The sequence below is a fragment of the Xenopus tropicalis genome, chromosome 2 (genome assembly GCF_000004195.4).
Source record: "Xenopus tropicalis strain Nigerian chromosome 2, UCB_Xtro_10.0, whole genome shotgun sequence".
NCBI classification, from domain to species: domain Eukaryota; kingdom Metazoa; phylum Chordata; class Amphibia; order Anura; family Pipidae; genus Xenopus; species Xenopus tropicalis.
Window position 1 is genome coordinate 15,494,691 of NC_030678.2, and position 23,297 is coordinate 15,517,987.

At 45.8% G+C, this 23,297-nt stretch overlaps 1 protein-coding gene across 2 annotated transcripts in view; it reads right to left on the reverse strand.

Moving 5' to 3' along the window:
- Positions 1-10,485: 10,485 nt before the first annotated feature.
- hunk (hormonally up-regulated Neu-associated kinase) overlaps positions 10,486-23,297 on the reverse strand; it is a 54,843-nt gene continuing 42,031 nt past the window's right edge. Inside the window, exons 6-11 of one of the 2 annotated variants that reach the window (XM_031895706.1) lie at positions 21,506-21,633; positions 20,589-20,718; positions 17,137-17,305; positions 16,170-16,253; positions 14,786-14,963; positions 10,486-12,863 (exon numbers count right to left, since the gene is read on the reverse strand). In XM_031895706.1, the coding sequence (XP_031751566.1) occupies positions 12,184-12,863; positions 14,786-14,963; positions 16,170-16,253; positions 17,137-17,305; positions 20,589-20,718; positions 21,506-21,633 (1,369 nt within the window). In that variant the 3' untranslated portion in view covers positions 10,486-12,183. 2 annotated transcript variants of the gene reach the window in all.

Here is a 23,297-nt window from a genome sequence, read left to right on the forward strand (position 1 = left end):
CAGGGGCCCCCTCTGAGCCTCCCTTACTCCCCCACAGGGCCCCCTCTGAGCCTCCCTTACTCCCCCACAGGGGCCCCCGCTGAGCCTCCTTTACCCCCCCCACAGGGGCCCCCTCTGAGTCTCCCTTACCCCCCCCCCACAGGGGCCCCCTCTGAGCCTCCCTTACTCCCCCACAGGGGCCCCCGCTGAGCCTCCATTACCCCCCCACAGGGGCCCCCGCTAAGCCTTCCTAACCCCCGCAATGTCCCCCAGCCGACATCCTCCCCTGAACGTGCATAAGTTTAATGCTTCAGGGGGGAAAATGTCGGCCGGGGGAGCAGCAGCAAGGGTCGAGTCTGGGCAGCCGGGCCCACTAGGGCCGTGGCCCACCGGGTTTTTTCCCCGGTGTCCCGGCGGCCCAGTCCGACCCTGTACAGAAGAGAGGGCCCTGGCTAGGTAGAAAGGTGGGCAGTATCCAGCCTGCGGCCCTCCAACTGTTGTGAAGCTGCAACTCCCAACACCCTTCATCTGGGGAGGCACATTTTAAAGATCTATGATGGGTGAAAAATCTTCCAATAAAGCAGTAACACATAGCAGCCAATAAGATGCTTTTAAACAGATGAACAGTAAATGCTGCTTGCTGATTGGTTGCTATAGGCAATAAGAAGTGTAGCAAACTTTGCTCCTGAAATTACATAACCCCATATATGTACATTTCTCTATGTGCCAATCCCCTCTAAGCTGCCCCTAACAGGGTGCCTGGGGCAAATAGTATGAATTATAGGTGTATTTCAACATTGGAGCAAAGGAAAAATAAAAGAGGAGCCTGAGAGCCTCCTGGCACATCTGGGCCTCCCTGGTTCTTCTTGCTTTACCTTCTGGGTTCTGGTTCTGTGATTAAACACTCATTTATAGTGCCTTATTCCATGTTCTGTGGAGCCCTGAGCCTATATGCCAGCCATTCTTTAATGCTTCTGTGGATACTGCCCCCTTTTGGGGCAACAGGCCTGCGCTATTGACCTGAGGGGGGGCATCAGGTGCCCAGTTCCCTCCAGTCCCTAAACTGCTGTATTTACTCTAATAACACTTCCGTGGAAGAGACCGATATTCAATCTTCGCCCAAGAGGTTTGTCATTCTTCTAGTTTCACAAATTCTTTTTTTTCAAATAATTTTTCATCTGACAAAAGACAGAAACAAGTTCAGAGGAAAAATTCCTAATGATCTGGTAAAAAAACTATTTCAGAAATCCACACCTGGACAATCCCGCTGCGCCTCCAGTTGCACAAACGCCCCCACCTCTTCCACTGAAAAATGCTTCTCCCTTGAAATCGGTTCCACCCTTGTTTTGTTTAAAGTTCCTCACATCGTCGTAATGAAGTGTCAGAAGCACCGTGTGACAAGAACATACAGAGGGGGCAATGCTCCATGCACTGTTGCACTCTGGGTAATCCACTAATGTGTGTGTGTGTGGGGGGGGCTCCGGGTGTTGGTGATGAACTCGTTGCACCAGATTGGCTGGGAATACTTAGGGGCCGATTCATTAAATCAGGAAAGCCTCCCATAGGGCTCAATGGCACTCTGCAGCTCCAACCCGGCCCAAGGAAAGTCTCCCATAGGGCTCAATGGCACTCTGCAGCTCCAACCTGACCCAAGGAAAGTCTCCCATAGGGCTCAATGGCACTCTGCAGCTCCAACCCGGCCCAAGGAAAGTCTCCCATAGGGCTCAATGGCACTCTGCAGCTCCAACCCGGCCCAAGGAAAGTCTCCCATAGGGCTCAATGGCACTCTGCAGCTCCAACCCGGCCCAAGGAAAGCCTCCCATAGGGCTCAATGGCACTCTGCAGCTCCAACCCGGCCCAAGGAAAGTCTCCCATAGGGCTCAATGGCACTCTGCAGCTCCAACCCGGCCCAAGGAAAGCCTCCCATAGGGCTCAATGGCACTCTGCAGCTCCAACCCGGCCCAAGGAAAGTCTCCCATAGGGCTCAATGGCAATCTGCAGCTCCAACCCGGCCCAAGGAAAGTCTCCCATAGGGCTCAATGGCACTCTGCAGCTCCAACCCGGCCCAAGGAAAGTCTCCCATAGGGCTCAATGGCACTCTGCAGCTCCAACCCGGCCAAAGGAAAGTCTCCCATAGGGCTCAATGGCACTCTGCAGCTCCAACCCGGCCCAAGGAAAGTCTCCCATAGGGCTCAATGGCACTCTGCAGCTCCAACCCGGCCCAAGGAAAGCCTCCCATAGGGCTCAATGGCACTCTGCAGCTCCAACCTGGCCCAAGGAAAGTCTCCCATAGGGCTCAATGGCACTCTGCAGCTCCAACCTGGCCCAAGGAAAGTCTCCCATAGGGCTCAATGGCACTCTGCAGCTCCAACCTGGCCCAAGGAAAGTCTCCCATAGGGCTCAATGGCACTCTGCAGCTCCAACCCGGCCCAAGGAAAGTCTCCCATAGGGCTCAATGGCACTCTGCAGCTCCAACCTGGCCCAAGGAAAGTCTCCCATAGGGCTCAATGGCACTCTGCAGCTCCAACCTGGCCCAAGGAAAGTCTCCCATAGGGCTCAATGGCACTCTGCAGCTCCAACCTGGCCCAAGGAAAGTCTCCCATAGGGCTCAATGGCACTCTGCAGCTCCAACCTGGCCCAAGGAAAGTCTCCCATAGGGCTCAATGGCACTCTGCAGCTCCAACCTGGCCCAAGGAAAGTCTCCCATAGGGCTCAATGGCACTCTGCAGCTCCAACCCAGCCCAAGGAAAGTCTCCAATAGGGCTCAATGGCACTCTGCAGCTCCAACCCGGCCCAAGGAAAGTCTCCCATAGGGCTCAATGGCACTCTGCAGCTCCAACCTGGCCCAAGGAAAGTCTCCCATAGGGCTCAATGGCACTCTGCAGCTCCAACCCGGCCCAAGGAAAGTCTCCCATAGAGCTCAATGGCACTCTGCAGCTCCAACCTGGCCCAAGGAAAGTCTCCCATAGGGCTCAATGGCCTGGCCCAAGGAAAGTCTCCCATAGGGCTCAATGGCACTCTGCAGCTCCAACCCAGCCCAAGGAAAGTCTCCCATAGGGCTCAATGGCACTCTGCAGCTCCAACCCGGCCCAAGGAAAGCCTCCCATAGGACTCAATGGCACTCTGCAGCTCCAACCCGGCCCAAGGAAAGTCTTCCATAGGGCTCAATGGCACTCTGCAGCTCCAACCCGGCCCAAGGAAAGTCTCCCATAGGGCTCAATGGCACTCTGCAGCTCCAACCCGGCCCAAGGAAAGTCTCCCATAGGGCTCAATGGCACTCTGCAGCTCCAACCTGGCCCAAGGAAAGTCACCATACCGAAGCTTGAATGAATCCCAAACTTTCGTGCTCGGCGCGACAATATGATTTTGTCGCAATTATGAAAAAGTTGCGCAAAATACGAAAAAGTCCCCGAAAATACGCTCGGATCGTTCATGGATTAATAAATCTCCCCCTTAGTCTGTATATACAGCTATGGATAAGTCTCCTGTTGATAGAAATGCACAACTGAGATGCTCTAGGTCGGGGGTCCCTAAACTTTTTTACATGGTGAGCCACACAAGCATGAAAAAAGTTACTTGGGGATGCTAAATAAGGGCTGTGATTGGCTATTTAGTGCAATGGTTCCTAAACTGTTGGACTGGGGCCCCGAGTTGAAAACTTTTTACGGCCGGGCCCTCTTTAAAGTGAAGGATCGTCCGGGCCCGGGACAACAGTCCCCGCTGTCCCCCCCTGATAGCGGCCCTGAGTACCCCTCCCAAAGAAACAGATCCAGACAGCAGCCAGATCCAGAAGCCCAATCTGTGGTCCTTTAGTCCTTGTTGATGTACATCCTACAAGCCATAGAGATTAACAAGCCATAGAGACAACCCATGATTCCTCCATGGGTCCTACAATACTTTTTTATCCTAAAATATCCTATGTTTCAGCTGAACCAATCCCTAGAGGTAGGGGCAGCTTTCTCTGTAGATAACTAACCCTATGTTGTTGCTCTTCAAGTCAATGAGATAGTAGAAGAGGGACGAGTTGCTGGAATGCGCCAGATGATCACTTGCAAGCTCGGCAAGACAGCAATATTGATAATTACCCGGCCATGTGGTCCCCTGCGCCACGTTTCCTGGATCTGACCAGAAAGCTGATCTCAGCAATGAGTGATTTACCCCAGTAGCTGAAGGGGCTCCCAGGAGCTGCTAGCACTATCTCACTATTTCCAGGGCAAATGGTCTTCATGAAGGTGTTGACTAAATGTTTGATGATCCAGAAGGCGGTGGAAAAAGAATGTCAAATTGAAACAGATAATTGTCCTTCTAGGCAGGTATTCTAGGACAAATAATGTAGGGGCACCTCTGAAATCAGGAAAGGAACATATAAACTTGTTATAAGCAGGGTTTGTTTTGACTTACAGTGAAGGATTAGGATTCCTTGGGGCACCAACTGTATTTATTCTGGTGGAGAAGAGCCTGAAACCGACCGTGCCCCCAGCCTGGAGTATGAAATAGAAAGAGGGACAAAAAGCTCTGCCGTGTCAAGTGCAGCAATCATGTCCGCTTTGTGGCCACTCCCCTAAATACCATACACATTTTATCAACCATACCCCAGATGTGCCAGAATAATTACTACAGAAAATTGATAGCATAGCATATGGCTGATAGCATATCATATTAACCCCAGACATGTCAGTATAATCACTTTAGAAATGGCCAATGAGCACTCCATTAACTTCAGACATGCCAGTAAGATCACTGCAGAAATGGGTAGATTGAAAGCATTGCCTCACTGACACAAGTAGAATGCCACTCAGTTCTCAACAGTCTGTTCGGTGTTCATCTTTGTGAAACCCAAAAATAATCTGGCCAATAAATGACAATCATTTATATATCAAGATACTCGCCGTGATCCTTTCTAGCAACATGGATTAGTTACCATTAAATACAGTTCATTTCTTATTATTACAGAAAGAAAAAGCAAATCAATTAAACATGTGGAATTGTTTTTCTAAATTACCATTGTTGTATTTCAGAGCTTTTAGGAGACCTGGTTTCTGTATAATAGGTCCCATACTTCAATTAAAAGAATAAACTTACTGATCAGGCAGAATATAGATAAAGCTAGGGTTGCCTCCCATACATTTTGAACCGGACATTCCAGTTTTTCAAAGGGACCCCCCTTGGCAACCTAGTGCCCACCCCTGATGCCAACATGCCCACCCCCAGCATCACTGCCCCCTGATGATCGGCCCCTTTGTTGGGCTTTAGCCGCCGGCTAAGGCCATGTATCTCGCTCTATGTTATTGTTCTGTACCCGTAAAATACGTTCCCTGTCAAGACAATTGAAAAATTCACTACAAGAGAGTGGGATTGGTGTGTATTTCAGTCTCTCAGGCCCCCGGTGCTTGTACACTGAGGCAGCTGCTGAGATCTTATCCAGCGTATTGGCGCGGTGCGTGCCTCTCCCGTATCATACAAATCGCATTACTATAACTCACACAGCACATAACTCTCATATTAAATATTTCGCTTCTGCTGGAGGCTGCAGTGAGGCCTTATGTCTGTGCTTGTCTGGCTTCAGCATTTCGTCTTGTGATTTTACTGCCAATGGTTCCACATAAATCTAATTCCAAATATGTCATCTTAGAACTAGGCCTGACCCATACGTGGTACTGTAGATATAGATCCCTACTGATTGTAGCCAGTGAATGAGGGCCTCTCTGGGATAGTCATGGATGTACTGAAAGGTTACAGCAAGTTAAGTAGCCTGCAAAAAGCTTTCTTCTGTAAAACTGCAGCTTTGGATGGCAAAAAAGGTTATTTCTGCTTCCCAAAGTATAAAGTCACAAGTCATGTCCCCTGGCGCTTCAGGGCCTGGGGTATAAATACAGATGGCTGTTTAAATGCCACCCATTGGCCCTCTCCAATTCTGTTCTTCTCTGCTTCCTACTTGAAAAGAAGATCCAAGATGGCTGTGCTTTCTACTATGAAGTTTCTACAGGAGTTTTGGCCAGGCAGAGAGAGAGAGAGAAGCTGACCATGTACGAGATGGTTACATTGGGGTGATTCTAAAATTCAAAAAGCCCAGTTGCCAGTATGTGGGAGAATTCAGTTCATTACAAGATCCAGAACTCCATAAAACAGGAGCCTCATGTGGAATAAGTTGCTGGATAGATTTTATCCTCACATGGCATTCCCTGCACCATAATAATAATAAACTTGACGGAACACGTGGAGTAGCGGCATCTGATCCTCAGCCGACACAGTTGCCTATCAGGTTAGGAGAACAATGGCTGAATACACATAGGTGGATCTTCCCAGCATATCTATGACAATACGGAGCATTCAAGTTACACATAGGGAACAGCAGACACAACACTGTAGATGACAATATAGGGCTCTGATGGAAGCCCAGCCTGCGGGGGTCTCACATAAGGTGCTAATGAGTGGGCACCTATCAGCAGCTAAAGGAGACTTCACCAAATCAATGCACTTACATAAAAGCCATTCTACCTACATAAGCCAAATAGACAAAGGGAAACCTCTGTGACTGTAAAACATTCTACATTGCTTCCCAGTTGACACCCAACACTGGAAATAACATTGTTTTATCTCCCTGCAAATGACAATATCCTTCCCATTACTGATGCTGAGAAAGCACTTGTCCTATCAGCCTAAACAGGGGCACAAATGGCACTTCTGGGCACTCCGTACTCCTGCTCCATGCTGCTGCCCTGAGGAACAAGAGACAGATGGTGCTCATTCACCACAATGGATACTGCCCTACAAAATTCATTTTATTCCAGATGAGTGGTTGTATTGCAGCTCTAATTAGCCCTGTAAGTAATGCCTGCAATGGACAAGCAAGTGGTGTGCCAGCCATTAATGCCCTCATGCACAAGCAGGTGGTGTGCCAGCCATTAATGCCCGCCATGTACAAGTAGGTGGTGTGTCAGCCATTAATGCCCGCCATGTACAAGCAGGTGGTGTGCCAGCCATTAATGCCCTCATGCACAAGCAGGTGGTGTGCCAGCCATTAATGCCCGCCATGTACAAGCAGGTGGTGTGCCAGCCATGTCTGTATGCACAGGTAATGCCACAGAGAGAATCACAGGTCTTGTGTTCCATTCTGGGAGAGCAAACCTATAGTGGGATTGGCTAAATTGACATTATTTTCAATAATACCCAGGCTGCTTATTCCCTGGGCACCCCCGGTCTGGGATTCCTACCTAAAAGGTGCAAGGTTTTCCTATGCCCATTAATCAATATCAGATGTTTGTTTTCAAACAGCTGACCATTCAATGCTGATTGGCTGTAGGGTTACTAGTGCAGGCAACTTTTTATTACATTACCCGCTTGGTACTTAGCCAATCCCAGCAATTCCCTGGCAGCTGAATGTGGCACTAACTGTGGGGAAGGCGCAAGTGCCAGCTGAACCACCTTATTCATATCCAGTAGTCTCCCAGGCCTGGGCTTGATAAGGGGCCCCAATGGGGCTATTTGTGCCATTATGTTCCCTCTTTGTGATGAATAGGGGAGCACTTGATACAGGTTGGGGAAAGGGCATTCTTACAGTCAATATAACTCCCACAAAGCATGACTTCTTCCTTCTCACCCCTCCAAACTTATATAAGAATGTGGTTCTAAGATACGTCACTTGTCTCTCTTGTAGCAGCTGATGGTGGGAGGATGGGAGTTCAACTACAGCATGGGAGGGTGAATTGGCCAACCCTGGCAAAAACAGCCAAGAACATGCAATATTTATTGCAAATAATTCTCTGCCATTTATACTTTAATAAGGATATTTCCGTATTCCCATTCCAAGGCTGCTGCCCAAAGGCTTGTGCTCTCTCTGCCCTTTATTATAAAGCCCCCGGGGTGAGACTCATACCAATAACTGCCACAGGGCAGACAGAGCGAGCGGCTGGGCTCGATGTTGTAGTTGAACTAGAGCTTATATTGTTTTCCTTGGTCGGCGCCTGTGTCTCCTTCCCCAGCGCTGGACTATTATTCACTGAAGGTTTTACTTGTTTTCATGGTTTTTCTGCTGTTTATTTGTTATGTTCCGCTGTGCAAGAACCATTTATGTTGGGTTTTTTAATGGAATATATGTCCGAGCTCTACTGTGTGGGGAAAAGAGATTGGATGAATCTATCAAACTGCAGTTCAGCCTTTAGTTGGCTCAACCAATCACAAACTGACAGTTTTAGTACCGCAAAGCCGTTACCAGAAGTGTGTGTCTGGCCTGTATAATTACCTATATAATACATGTGGGGGCAGATTTACTAAAACTCTAACATCTCTTTATTTTTCATTTCCACAAATGTCTGACATTAACTACAAAGTCTGAACTGAAAAAGTCTGCATGGGAAAAGTTGCAGAAAAGTTGCAAAGAAAAAGAAGGATCCTCCAGGGATGGGAAAGGGACATCCGCCACTGGCTGCTACACCATCTCGGCAACGTTCTGCTGGCGAATTGGGATTTATAGCCGTTTTGACGCATAGTAAATCTCAGAAAAGCTGCTACTTTTTTTCTGCAACTTTTAGCACTAAATATCTGAATTGGAAAAGAAAAAAATCCGGCGGTTAGTAAATGGCCACCTTAGCAGTAAATGGCCACCTTAGCAGTAAATGGCCACCTTATGAGTAAATGGCCACCTTAGGAGTAAATGGCCACCTTAGCAGTAAATGGCCACCTTAGCAGTAAATGGCCACCTTAGCAGTAAATGGCCACCTTAGCAGTAAATGGCCACCTTAGCGCCACTCCAATCTCGGCCTGCTTTCCATTGCACTAGAATTTACTTAGAATTTCATTAAAAAAACAAATACATTAAATAAAACATTGATTTTCTTTATGAAAACTGTTCATGTACAGAAATAAACATGAATTAAATAGAGGGAAACTGGCTTACAGGTTGTATAAGGTCACGCATTACAGGGACATATAGAGGTTATGTAATAAAAGGCATTACGTTTGCCCAGGAGCAGTAACCCATAGCAACCAAGTGGCAGGTTCAATTTACTGGTCACCTGTTTAAAAGCAAACACCTTATTGGTTGCTATGGGTTACTGCTCCTGGGCAAACTTAGTGCCTTTTATTCCATTTGGGGGTAGATCTGACATGTGGCTCGGAGATGGAGGAGGAGCCTCTTTGCTGCAGGAACCTCCCACCAAGCCTGACTGTATATTCCCGCCCAGTGACCGACAGCCTCCCCAGCATTCCTTGCTTCAGCCGCAGGACTAGGATGACGGCTACAGAGGAGGCAAACAACATTCTATTCTCTATGTACCTAGAAATCTACACACGGGGTGCGATGAGCATCTGGGCGCGGCACAGAAATGTGTATTTACAGTTGCATTCCACTGAAGCCTTTTCAAAGACAGGGGCCCGACATGAATCCCAACCTGCGCGGCAGCAACATGTGATACAAACATTGCCGTCTCTTCAGGAATTTCCCCTTCTTCTCCCTTTCAGAAGGAATGATGGATTCAGCTTGCAGTTTCACTCTTGCCCAAGCTGCCATTGTTATACTCACCACCTCCCACAGCCCTCCCGTCGTGTTATAAGCCCCTTGCAGAAGGGATTTTTTACATTTATTGCCCAAAATGTGTCCAATTGTCCTTATAGGAAAATATTCTTCTATTTTAATCATCACTGTGCCATGGATATAGGGCAGTTGATTGGTGTTTACCCTAAATCTCCCCCTAGCTAGGGATGGAATATCAGGTACAAGTATATTTAGGACAACAAATAAGCATTTGCTATAAATCTCGCTCTTATTTGTGTTCAGGCTCAGCCTCACAAGATATCTGAGTGGGGTTGGGCCAAGTCATTAAATGTGTAATTTACTTTTTAGTATGTTATAGAATGGCCTATTCCTAGCAACTTTTCGATTTTTCATAGTTTTGCCTTTCTCTTCTGACTCTTTCCAGCTTTCAAATGGGGGTCACTGACCCCGGCAGCCAAAAACGATTGCTCTGTGAGGCTACAGTTTTATTATTATTGTTACTTTTTATTACTTATCTTTATATTCAGCCCCTCTCTTATTCATATTCTAGTTTCTCATTCAAACCTCTGTCTGGTTGCTAGGGTAAATTGGACCCTAGCAACCAGGCAACTGCTAAAGTTATTTAATAACTCAAAAGCCACAAATAATAGTAAGTAAGATGAATTACAAGTTCTTTAAGAGATCCTGCAGTACATAGAGTGGGAGATGGAATTTTACTCACAATGTGCAGGACCAATGGCCAGTGTATTGCCATAGCCAATAGCGACTCACAAACGGACGTGTATGGTGGGACTTCTGGCCGGGTGTTGAGACAATTCATTGCGCTGTACCTCGGCTTCTATATTGTTTGTGAATTTGGTTGCTTTGTTGAAGTGACATTCGCATATAAACTACATCCATTGGAATGTTTCAGTGTCTGTCGGAATCACTGCGCTAAACTGTAAGCTCTTATGACAAGTCATCTGCTACGGTGGCCAGAGTTTGGCCAAAACAAAAGCAAATCTATGTAGAAATTGCTGGAAGGAGTTTATCAATAATCCCCATTATTTTATTGAACAAATGTATGCAATTAACGCATATACCATATAACACTCAAATGTTAATAATGTTGGGTGTACAATAGGCTCAGGCCTCTGAAACAGTGTTGCTTACAGTAAAATAAAGGGTATAAAAAAAAAAATTACCAACATAAATTGTGGCATAATATGTTACGGAATGTCCCCTAAGGTCCAGTTTGTTTATGAATAGGGAGATAGATAGGTCTTCTAAATAACTGGCCCTGTATGGAAAAATTCCACCCCCTTGTCACCAACTGGTCAGAGGCTTTGGAACGGTCCTGCTCCGCTCATACATAGATCTCCATGGCACCCAGGGTTGGGCCAGCGGGGCACCAAGACCTGATCCCCACAGTGCTTCCCCACTGAGCTCCCTCCCCCAACTTGTCAAAGGAAAGGGGGTTGGGCATGCAGCAGGGGCCCCTGGGGGTGTGTGGGTGCTCCTGCAGGGGCCCCTGAGGGGTGTGGGTGCTGCAGCAGGGGCCCCTGGGAAGGTGTGGGTGCTGCGGCAGGGGCTCCTGGGGGTGTGGGTGCTGCGGCAGGGGCTCCTGGGGGTGTGGGTGCTGCTGCAGGGGCCCCTGGGGTGGCAGCCCTGGTGGGCCCTGCACAGGCCAGTCTGACCCTGACGGAACCTATATTAGGACCCTGTGTATGGACTGTTTATACTCATCACAAAGCAAAGTAAACACTGCTCAGTGCATTCAAGAAGGGATCCATTATGCAGAAAAAACGGTATCCAGAAATCTCCGAAACAGGGGAAGGCCTCTACCATAGGCCCCATATTCTGGACCCTATTAGCATTAGTGTGGGATGCCCTCTGTAATTCTATTCTATCCAGTCATTACTAAGCTATAACTCCCATAATTCCATAACTACTAAGTATGCTGGGACTAAAGTTCCGGGGCTACAGGGGTGGATATGTTTGTTCTGGAGGCGTAACAAGGTGGGCAAAGAATCCCGCTGCCACTCCTGTACGGGGAAGTGATAGTGGTGTTTAAATAAAGACGGTGCGAGAATAACAAAGATTGGGTGAACAATAATTATGTAAACGTACAAAGTACATATTGGTCAGAAGTGTTTTCACTAGAAACTGTATTCTACACATGTAATATTGACTAGTTGTCCAACTGTTCCGCCATATAGCAGCTTATAACATAAAACAACGACGAGTGAACCATATCAGCAGTGTGACAAAATGACCCGAAACATTTAGCTTGAAAGCATTAGAACACGGTGTTGTACAGCCTGGAACATCACAGTTATTTCCCAATCATGTGCAATGCCGCTCATCCAGAACTTGTACAAGGCAATATGTATGTTCCCCAGGATTCTCGTTCTGCTTGTGCTTCCGAAAGAGTCAAGTATCTCAGGGTTAGTGCAACAGGCCTGGAATCAACAGCTGCAGAAAGTGTTCGTGGTTTCGAAGAACCAAGTAGGCAGGCTGAGGAGTTCTAAGGGATATTGGTCCCTTTTGCCCAAATGTATACAGCCTTGAATCATGTGTATCATTGGCAAAGACCAAACAGTTTTGGAACTTAAACAAGAATAAAGTCACATAAACATCATATTGTACATCAGTAAATCCTTTCCTCCTACAACGGATTAGTCCTCACAGTTCCGGACTTCTGCAACACATTGTCCTTCAGAAGCCACAAACTAGCAAAACCCATTCATATCACTTGAGTTAAAGCTGGCATAGCCTGGGCTCATCTGATGCAATGCGGGCATACGTGTTTCAAGAGGCTTTTCTGCTTTGGGGGATACAACTTGGTTTCTCTTCCTCAACATCTGTCCAATGCCCATCATTGGGAAGCGGCCCCTACTTCTCACACAGTTGGGGCTTCCTAAATTGCCAGAAATGTTATTGTTACAAGAAGGGGAATGGGGGGAATGGGGAGAAGTGGGCGACATTGATTCTGGACTTGATGGACTGCTTTTGTCATCGTATGTGAAGGACGCTTGATTGGAATGGCCCTTTATAGGGGATGTGTTGTCAAACTGAAAGATTGGGGATAGAATTCTTTCACTTGAATGCCTGGGAGAGAAGGACACTGGGGACCCAAGAACTCTGTACTGGTGATTTGGGGACAACGATTCTATTTGGTCTTCCCTGTTGACGGACTCAAAGGAACGCACAACGTTGAGGTGGGTTTCCCTTATCCGGCTTCCCATGTTCACATTTACAGTCTCCTGGGAGTGGGAATCTTGACGTCTCATAATCTTTGGGGTCCTCGGGTCTGGACTTTGCATTTCCAGATACTCCAGCGAGCAAGACGTCATGCACCCCGGCTTGGTTATCCTGACTTCATGGAAAGGACTTAGCCCTCCAAAGGATTCTGCAAAGTTAAGGGGAGAAAAAATGAATTCAGAATAAAACAAAAAATATGAATAAATGTAGTAAAAAACAAAATGTTTCGGTAACTCTCTCTGATTTAAGCTTCGATCGTCAAACCAGAAGTACAATAACCTAATTAGAGCATTTATATTAACAATTCATTGAGTTTTTTTGCTCAAGTATCACATTTTTTGTTCCCATTGGCGCGCTAATGAAGGCGCTGCATGGTTCTAAGTGGCCTCTTTGACGGCTACAGGTTCCTTTGCGAAGGGGCAGACGTTTCTTGGCACTATTGCAGCCGATGAGTCACATTGGCCTTATTCCCCATGTCTATTTATAGAGACCGACTGTCTTGTGAAGGGCAGTACAATAGGCACAAGTTCCATTCACGTCACAGGCAGCGTCACGTGACCGCAGCCCATGAATGAACGCTCGTCGCAATCTCGAGAATTGTATCAGAAAATAGAAATAACGAGTGCGCTGGAAGAATGAGGCTCATGCATCAACGTAGGCTTTTTAATGCTCCTTTCCTGCTTCAAGTACAAGGCTAACAATCTCTAGGACCTCTTACATATTCCCTATGAAAAGCAGCCGTGATGGTTTTATTTAATTACTGCCAAGAAGATGGCACCACCCCAGGTAAAAAAAAAAAGGTGACCTTGGGATATGCACAATGCAGAATAAACACAATGGGAATCTGAGGACAATTATATAAAATCATTTTATACAGAACTCACACCTCCAAAACGTCATTAATATATTGTTTTTTTACTAACTGAAAATTCTGTGAGAAGAACCACTTAAACATTCACTTGATCCAATGGTTTGTGTACTGAGGTACCTACTGGCTCTCCTAGATACACCTGAATCAGCTTACAGGGGGCTTTATTTGGTAGGAAATCTTGTTTTTATTCAACCAAAACTTGCCCCCAAGTCAGGAATTCAAAAATAACTCCCTGGTTTGGGGGCACTGAGAGCAACACCCAAGGGGTTGGGGAGCAACATGTTACCCCTGAGCCACTGGTTGGGGATCACTGCTCCAGTTTATCCTATATCTGTAACTTTCTTATATACTAAGGGGGGTGCATCATGATCGCCAGTACTTGCTACCTAAGAGGCCCGGACTGGCAATCTGTGGATCCTGGCAAATACCAGAGGGGCTGCTGTAAGATGCCATAGTTAGGAACTATTTATTGGGCTGGTGGGCCTTGTGTACTTATGTACATACATACTTGAAATGCCACGGTCTATTTTGTATCCCTGTATGGACATGCTACCTAAGAGCAGGGCCCCGCTGTGGCCTGCGTTCACCGCCACCCCCTCACTTGTACACATTAGGGCAGGGGTCCCCAACCTATTTTACCCATGAGCCAGCATAAAGTTAAGAATTCAAAAATAGGCACCTGGTTTGGGGCCACTGGGAGCATCATCCAGGAAGTTTGGGAGCAACATGTTGCCCCCGAGCCACTGGTTGGGGAGGATCACTGCATTAGGGGATAGGTAGGTGGCAGTAGGGATAATGCCTAGGTGCCGCCACCCTCCCACCCTTGGGGAATACAGCAGCAATTCATTTAGGCTTAAAGGCAAAGTGTGCAAAAAATAGTGGATTGCACCCAATTTTGCACAATGCACTCTGCCTTCTGCTTTGGTAATGACCGCTATGGTCTCTCTCTAAGATGCAGTATGCAGGAATCAAATGGTTTCATCTTTTGAATTTGACCATAATAATGATATGAAATTATACAATAAATAGAAACACCATTCGTTGAAAACAGCCACTTATCAGAATGCTTTGGAAATATTATTTTTAGGAGCTTATATATAAAATGCAATATTTGCCACTTGGGCACTATGGGTCTCATGTACTACAACGGTGTTGTCCACAGACACTTCTGAGCCTGTGCCGCAGTCTCGGGGCCTCACCTCTCTCAGACTTAGAGGATCTCCTTTCCTTAACAGGCCCTTTGCTGATGTGCCCTTGTGGCGTCAGGCAGTTACTTTGCCTGTGTGAGGGGGAACATTTCTCCAGTTTCCTCTGCATGGCCCGTTGCTGCTGCTGCTGCTGCTCTCCTCTTTTCTCTAGATCCTTACTTCTCCGTTCCTAACGGAAGAGAAAAAGGCAAGGTTAACTGAAATGTGTGTATACAGTCAAACAAACCCAAAACCTTTCATGGGGCCACACCCGGTATAAGGAACCCTATGTGTTCTCCCACTACAAGCCAAAATACAAGTTCTCTACATCCCAGTAACGATCCCAATCTGACTGTTGCTATAGGGCAAAACAAAGTGACACAAGGGATGCTCCAATTTGTAGATCAAAGAAGTCAGAAAACAGAAGTGGAAAACCAAATATTAAACAATGGTGTTTACTAAACGTCAATCGACATGATTTCATCGAGAGCGAAGGGAAAGTGGAGGGGGGGGGTCGGACTTCCTTGTATCCTATAAACCAGCACATCCTCCACTTTCATTCTCTGACAAAGTGTCAGTGTGTAGGTTTCCTGTCCCATATTCCCTCTCAATGAGCAGGAAGGTCCTTCCCTTCCACCCCACCAACCACCTCCCCGGGATACGATTCATCTGGGGATCTCAGGGAGTATTGGAGTAAGGAACACTTGAGCCCTGTGGCTCCTTTAATCACCAGTCATATAATGGCACTGCGAGAGTGAGTAAATGGCCCTGCGAGAGCGAGTAAATGGCACTGCGAGAGCGAGTAAATGGCACTGCGAGAGCGAGTAAATGGCCCTGCGAGAGCGAGTAAATGGCCCTGCGAGAGCAAGTAAATGGCCCTGCGAGAGCGAGTAAATGGCCCTGCGATAGCGAGTAAATGGCCCAGCGAGAGCGAGTAAATGGCCCTGCGAGAGCGAGTAAATGGCACTGCGAGAGCGAGTAAATGGCCCAGCGAGAGCGAGTAAATGGCACTGCGAGAGCGAGTAAATGGCCCTGCGAGAGCGAGTAAATGGCCCTGCGAGAGCGAGTAAATGGCCCTGCGAGAGCGAGTAAATGGCCCTGCGAGAGCGAGTAAATGGCACTGCGAGAGCGAGTAAATGGGCCAGCGAGAGCGAGTAAATGGCACTGCGAGAGCGAGTAAATGGCCCTGCGAGAGCGAGTAAATGGCACTGCGAGAGCGAGTAAATGGGCCAGCGAGAGCGAGTAAATGGCACTGCGAGAGCGAGTAAATGGCACTGCGAGAGCGAGTAAATGGCCCTGCGAGAGCGAGTAAATGGCCCGTATCAGAACACGATTTTGCTTAAGACAGCACAAACGGGCTGGAAGCAGAGCCATCTCACAGCCCTAGGAGGCTCACCTCATAAGAGTTCTTGTTCATCTTGTATTTTTCCAACTGATGAAACTGGTTTTTGTGGCACACGTTGTCATTGATGTCTGGTTTCTGGCATTAAAGGAAACAGATGTTAATTACAGAGCGCAGCATGTTGTGCGGATAAACCCGACTGCTGTGTGTTTTGCTGCTTTGCAATAATCTCTGCTATAAACCCTACCCACAGTCACACACTTCAGCTGAGTAATCTGCACCCCACTCAGGGTAATGGGCACAGCTTGTTATCATGTAATAACAGATGCAAAGTTTGCTCCAGGTCTAGTAACCCATAGCAACCACTCAGCAGGCAGCATTTACTGATCTCCTGTTTAAAAGCAAGCATGTAATTGGTGGGTTACCAGTCTTGGAGGATATTTTGCACATTACATTACCTCCCAGAAAAGGTCTCAGGACCAATGATCTGCTTATGGCACGTGCAAGCAAAAACTGCCCAAAATGGTGGTTGGTGTAATTTACTAATTCCTAACTAGGGGTAGGCAGAAGTGGGACATGTCTAAAAGTAGAGTGGGGGTGCTTTCCCTAGTTTGACTTTGTGTAACTGTGCATGCAGGGCCCCTGTGGGAGTGCCTGCCCCTTATGAATACAGTGCTGCCAAACAAAAGCAGCACTGTATTCATAAGAAGGTGTAGCCTTTGCAAAGAACTTTGATCACAAAACAGGGGGCAGTCATCTGTCTTTGCCCTATGTACCCTGCTCTGTGATTAATAAACAAGGCCATGTACCTACATTATAGGATGCCCCTTGCTTGCAGGTTCCATAAACAGATCAACTGTCTTTTTAAATAATCTACAAATGTTAAAGAAATGTGAGCAGAGATCCTTATTAACCAATATATACTGTATGTATGAGAGTAGGAGCTGCCATAATGCTTTCCCTGCCAGCACAAAATGAGAGATCATTGGCTGAAACTGTGTCACGGTGCCCTGAAACGTACCCGCATGTTTAGTAAATAGTTCTCGAGTTTCCTGTTTAGGAGGAAGTAGACAGCCAGGGTATGGCAAGCTCGGTTGGAGAGAATGACGTTGATAACGTCGCTGTGTTTGTAGCCAAGTTTCTCGGACATATGGAGCACCACGCTTTGGCTGAGATCTTCCAGGTGAATCCTGAATAGGGAAAAGAAATAAAAGAAATGTTACGATTACTTAGTACAATTATGTAGGTACAGCGGATAAATGCCGGTGGACAAAATGCCCAAAACTGGCCCATTACGCGCACTGTGAGCAGAGACAGGCAATGCCATTGACTGCAAATGTAGGTACAATTGGGTGGTTTTGTATACAGTGTATGTAGCTGCCCCTGTGCACGGAATACCATATAGATACCGAATCAAACACAACCAGCACCAACGGTCTTGTCGTTCAAATAAATATTGGTGTATTATAATTGCATGTACAACCGACGTTTCAGTCCCTTTTGGGACCTTCTTCAAGGTCCCAAAAGGGACTGAAACATCGGTTGTACATGCAATTAGAATTATTTATTTTTATTTAATTATTTGAACCACAAGACCCTTGGTGCTGGTTGTGTTTGATTCGGTATATATAAGTATATAGTATATATAAATACATTCAGTTACAAGAAATACAGTGTTTACAATATGCAACAAAAAAAACAGAAGCAAAAGGGAATACACAAGCTCCTATACATGTCTAGCACAGTTTGTACATACATACGATCCGTGGGTTTCCTTTGATGTTTACTTTTGGCCCATAAACACCACAAATCTGGAATTCCACTGAGTACAGTATAGTCGTCCTGACACTTGTGTGTGAACAGTTCCCCCTATCAGTGATGACAAAGGTGCCCGGAGTCCATACTGAGCCATAATTACGCTATCGGTTTGGCAGTGCTGCTGTGTAGACTCGTTACCTATGTCTGCGCCACTGACGGTGGGAAAGGAATCGATTAGGAAATGTATCATAGAGTGCAGAGTGGGAGGACTCGTCTGTCTCTTGGCTTTGAAGTGTAACGTTCAGGTCATCCTGTTCCCTTTCATGTGTAAATGAGAGGCTCCCGCTTATTACTAGCAGGCCATAATATGTCAGACTGTTCCATTAGAGGGTGATACAAGGGGAGAGCTCTCCACTCAAAATTGATCTTTATCTTTTGGTGGATAGAACATTGCTGAATTATTTTGCTTTTTATTAAGTATATATATATAGACAGAATGTTTTATTTAAAGGGACAGGGAGCTGTATATCCCAGAGTGTGAGTCTCTTGGCCTGGCTGTCTGTATTCTGACGGGCAGATTAGCACAAAGGTGTGAAATTTGCCCCCTGAGTGTGGAAGCTGTACAACAGGGCTGCTAAACCTGCCAGCCTAGGTCTCTCATCGGTGACAACCCCCCCCCCCGTGTTCTTTACTAAGGACCTTCTGACCCCCCCCCCCCAAACATGGATCTGTGGCTCTTGCTGTACTTCAACTCCCTGCATTCCAGTCCCCTAATGGCAGCCATGGGCGCTACTGGCCTGCTCTCACTCACACAGTTCATTTCTTTCATTTAACCCCTTTAATTTTGTTTCCACTATTAATTTCTACTCCCCTGCACTTTAATTCCTTATTTTCTGCCTGTGTGAGTGGCCCTTCCATTTATATAGGAACATGGTACAAGGCACGAGGCTTATGGGCACATTTATTTCAGAAAAATAAAAGTGTAAAATGTTTCAGGGTAACAAATCTACAGATGAAAAATATTTATAGAGGGTTAGTACAACTCATAGGGGTGCTTTTTCTGTTTATTTATTGTGTGGCCCTATCTCCCATCTTGGTTGAACCCAAATCTAAACTCCCCCACTGTGCACCCAACCCTTTCTTCTCCCCCTCCCACTGACTCTTCTTCATCCTTTTCATTGTTCTCTCTTGCCCTTTAATTCTATGGCTGCTTCCGCTGGTGTATGTGAGAGTGTGTACGTGTTTGTTTATATCCCCTTGTTTTATTCATCCCTCACTCCTGTGCCCCATGCTTAGTAGAACCCAGCCCCCTTCTTCCAACCCCCACCCTCCAAAAACAAGCCATTTAGTGGAATCTCTGTTTGTTCACTATGCATAAGAGGGGCCACGCAGTATGGCCACAGCCACCAATAGGAAGGTAGCCATACACATCTACTGGCTACTAGTCCCTCTGCATACCAATGTGCAACTGGTCTCATCAACCAAAATGCATTTAATACAGCTAAACCAAATCCAAACCCATAGTCATAGGGCTCAGATTTGGAATCTTTTGTGGAGGATTTGACATTCGGTTGAAAAACAAAAATTACGAATTGGGTGCACCCCTACTCTATGGGCCAAGCCACACCAGGCGTTTTATTAGCTGATGTATCTACTCCAGGGAGATAATGGTGATAACGGCTTCCTTCTGCCCAGATGTAAGTATGAACTGATATCGGGGGGGGGGGGGGGGGGGGGGGGGAACACCTGGTGTGACACAGCCCTAATGTCTTCTCAGAACACAGTGTGATGGTGGGATAAGGAGGTAACTGGATACGTTCCATGAATGCACTGATAGGAATCAGGGAAGGATTATAGCAATGTATCTCTAGGAACCAGACTGTATGACTTCATGGAAATGAATCTGGAGGGTTGGGATGTCTGGGTCAGCTTGAACACCCCAGATTTGGGTGAATGGCTAACATCTACTAAAAAGGCAAACTCCACCCAAACACTGCTAAAGGAAATGCAACTTTCCAATATACATTCATTATGAATTCTCATTGGTTTTATATGTATGTGCTACATAAAACAGTATTTGTCTTTGCAATTTATATTCTTTGCACTGCTGGTCATGACTCCTGAAACAGCAAAGCAGCCAGCCGGGAGAACTGCAGTGTTGTAAGAACAAGAGAAGACGATAAACACATAGCCATTCCAATGGCAGAAAGAGGCCAACACCAAGGGTCTGCCCTGGAATCCCTTTAAAGTGTCATTTGTTTCAGTTACTGATCGGCACCCTTAGGCCGTCGGTTCGATACCAGTCAAAGCACAAAGCCTTGACTTGAAAGGGTGAAACATGAAGCCAAAAGGTCTATTTTAAAAAGTCAGAATAGACAATTGATCTTTGTGCTTGAGCAGGCAAATAGTCAAAACACACCCATACACACATATATATCTATATATATCCAGGTGCATGCCCCCGGAAACAATTTTAGGGTTCCTTCACAGTCAGAACCACTTTGTGTCCATTAAAGGGACACAGAATATTTACAATGTGCAATGTGGCGTGAAGTAGTGCTGTTTGGGAACACGTGTTCAACATGTTCAGCCAAGTATGAAGTCTGCAGTTTCTTTCAGCACTGCTGTCACCTAATACCCCTTTTGTAGCCTGATGGGATAGCCACTCTAATAGCCACTCCCAGCATCCCCTGCCAGCAATGGCCAGTGATTTACCTGTTTGGGTAGGTGTGCAGTCCTTTGCCGTGGTAATTATCGTTAAGCCAGCGGTTTGCCAGTGCTTGTTGTATGTTTGGCCGCTTAAGAGGGTCGGGTTCTAGCAGAGATCGGAGGAAGCTGATGGCGGCTAAAAAGGCAGAAAGTGTAAATCATGAGATTATTTGACTCTCCAGCCTACAACTCTTATATTGCAGATACATACTAATAAGGCTAGCAAACAGACTGATTTTTAAGGTGGCCATGCACAGGCCAATAAAAGCTGCTGACTTGGCCCTTCCAAATTGAGTTGGTGGCTTATTGGTCTGTGTACAAGGGCCTGTCGGATAACTATCTGGGCAAAAATCAGTAAAAATCAGGTTCAAAAACTGCCCAATCTGCTCCTTAACAAACAAGTTCTGATCAGTGAATCTGATGTCATTTTGGAACTGTATTTATACCCCAGTGTTAATTATCTGCTTGCCTGTTATACAATATAAATTCTATGGTGCTGCCTGTCAGGGACCCAACGCCAACACCATAGAGTTCACAACTTATCCTAAAAGTCAGGGTTACTATCCAGCTATATGATTACTGGGAAAAGCTTTACTCAATAAAAAACAGAATTGTGCCCATGTTGGAAGGTTTGGATTAAGACAGCAAGGTATGTTCTCAGAAGCAGCCGTGCATACCTGTTCCCCTACAGCTCTGTTTGTCAGCGATGGAAATTTATGGCTTGTAAACACACTGCACCGCAGGCAGTTTTCACAGAGAAGCAGGCAGCTCTGCCTCCGTACAGAGAAATAAGGGCAGTTAAAGTGCTGCTGAGATTGCCTGGCAGAGCGTAGAGCGATTATAATCATTCTAGAGTGTGCGCTCCCTTGTGATCCCCCCAGCTGCTCACCAATAAACCGACTTGGAAGCACCAAGCTACTTACCCGGAGAGAGATGGGTGGGCAGAGGATTCATATCTTTGTCTACCATCTTCTGGTACAAAGCTCTCAGGCTGAAAGGCTCCACAGTGAATGGCAGCGTGCCCGTCAGCATGGCATACATATTAACGCCACTGGGGAAACAAAAAGGAATGAAGAGTTAGGGCTGAGCGGGAGAGAGAGCAGCAGCGAGTCATTCATAATAAATACTGGATTATTCGGCTCGGCCTTAGTGCTCTTTAGTACTGGGAATCTGCTTGGCACGGCGCCCCTATCCCTGGCAGGCATTTACACTGAGCCTGGCATTTTAAAAGTTAATTTAAAAGTGCAGTACCCCTTTGAATAGTGAGTTACTCCATCTACTGGGTATTCCATGGCCAGGTCCCCATTGGCTTCCTTTAATGGGATTTTGTATGAAATGGAAATTACGGAAGACGATAAAAAAGGTAAAATAATGTAACATTACACAAGACTAGAACTACAAACCAAGCTAAAGGAGTTGTTCACCTTTGAGTTAACTTTTAGTAGTAGCAATAACAATACATTTGTAGCCTCACAGAGCAATCTATTTGGCTGCTGGGGTCAGTGACCCCCATTAAAAAGCTAAAAAAAAAAAAAAAAAGAGTCAGAAGGAGGCAAATAATTCATACACTATCAAAAATAAATAATAAAGACCAATTGGAATGTTGCTTAGAATTGGCCATTCTATAGCACACTAAAAGTTATGCTTTTTACAAAATGAATTGGAAACAAAGAAAGAGAATGAATCATAAATTCACCATATAGAAAAGGCGACTAAAGATATTCTATACCTTCATTTGTCAACTTTTTTCTTAACAGTTTTACATTCAACATGACTTCTGCATCTTGTAATTACTATACTAGCCAGGGATATCAGAGTATTGCTTTTAACTGCTGCTTTAGAACTACACTTCCCATCATCCCCAGCCAACGGTTGGTACTGATGTGAGTTATAGTTCAGCGGCAGCTCTTGGGCTGGGAGATCTCCTTGAGTTACACAGTATTATTTTCTCACAATCCAGCTGGTTTCTTAGACAATGAAAAAAAAAACATCTTTTCATATTTTTTTTAACAAAAAATAGGAAATTGCTAGAAATAAATTACTGTGGGAAGTTGCCATGGAAACCTGTCTGCACAGTAAGTGCTTTGGGGAGGGGTCCATTTAAACCTACCAGATAACCAATATTACAGCTGCTTATGTGTTTGGCATTATGGGAAATACACAGCAACTAGCAAGTGGGGCTTAAAGCAATGGCTCGGGGGGAGTTTTATCGTATTTATACCCTACTCATAATGTCCAGAATTTCAGCCAGCGTTGCCGATTGTTCAGCTTTGAGGTAACTTTTAGTATGATGTAAAGAATAATATTCTAAGAAAATCTGCAATAATCCTTCAGTTTTATTATCTGTGGTTTTTTTTTATTTTTTTTAAATTTTGGTTCAGCAGCAGTTTGGAATGCTAGGGTTGTTAGGGTTCAGATTACCTTAGCAACCAGGGAGTGGTTTGAATATGAACAGGAGAAGGCCTGAATAGAAGAATATATATAATAAAAAGTAACATTAGCGATACAATTGTAGCCGCACAGAGCAATAGTTTTTTGGCTGTTGGGCATCAATGACCCCAATTTAATAGTTGGAAAGAGACAGAAAAAAGGCAAATAATGAAAAAAATTTTTTTAAAACCTAAGACCAATTGAAAAGTTGCTTAGACTTGGCCATACACATAGGTTTGCATATGCACGTTAGGGCTAGGGAGAGTTCAAGGTAACCGCACACAA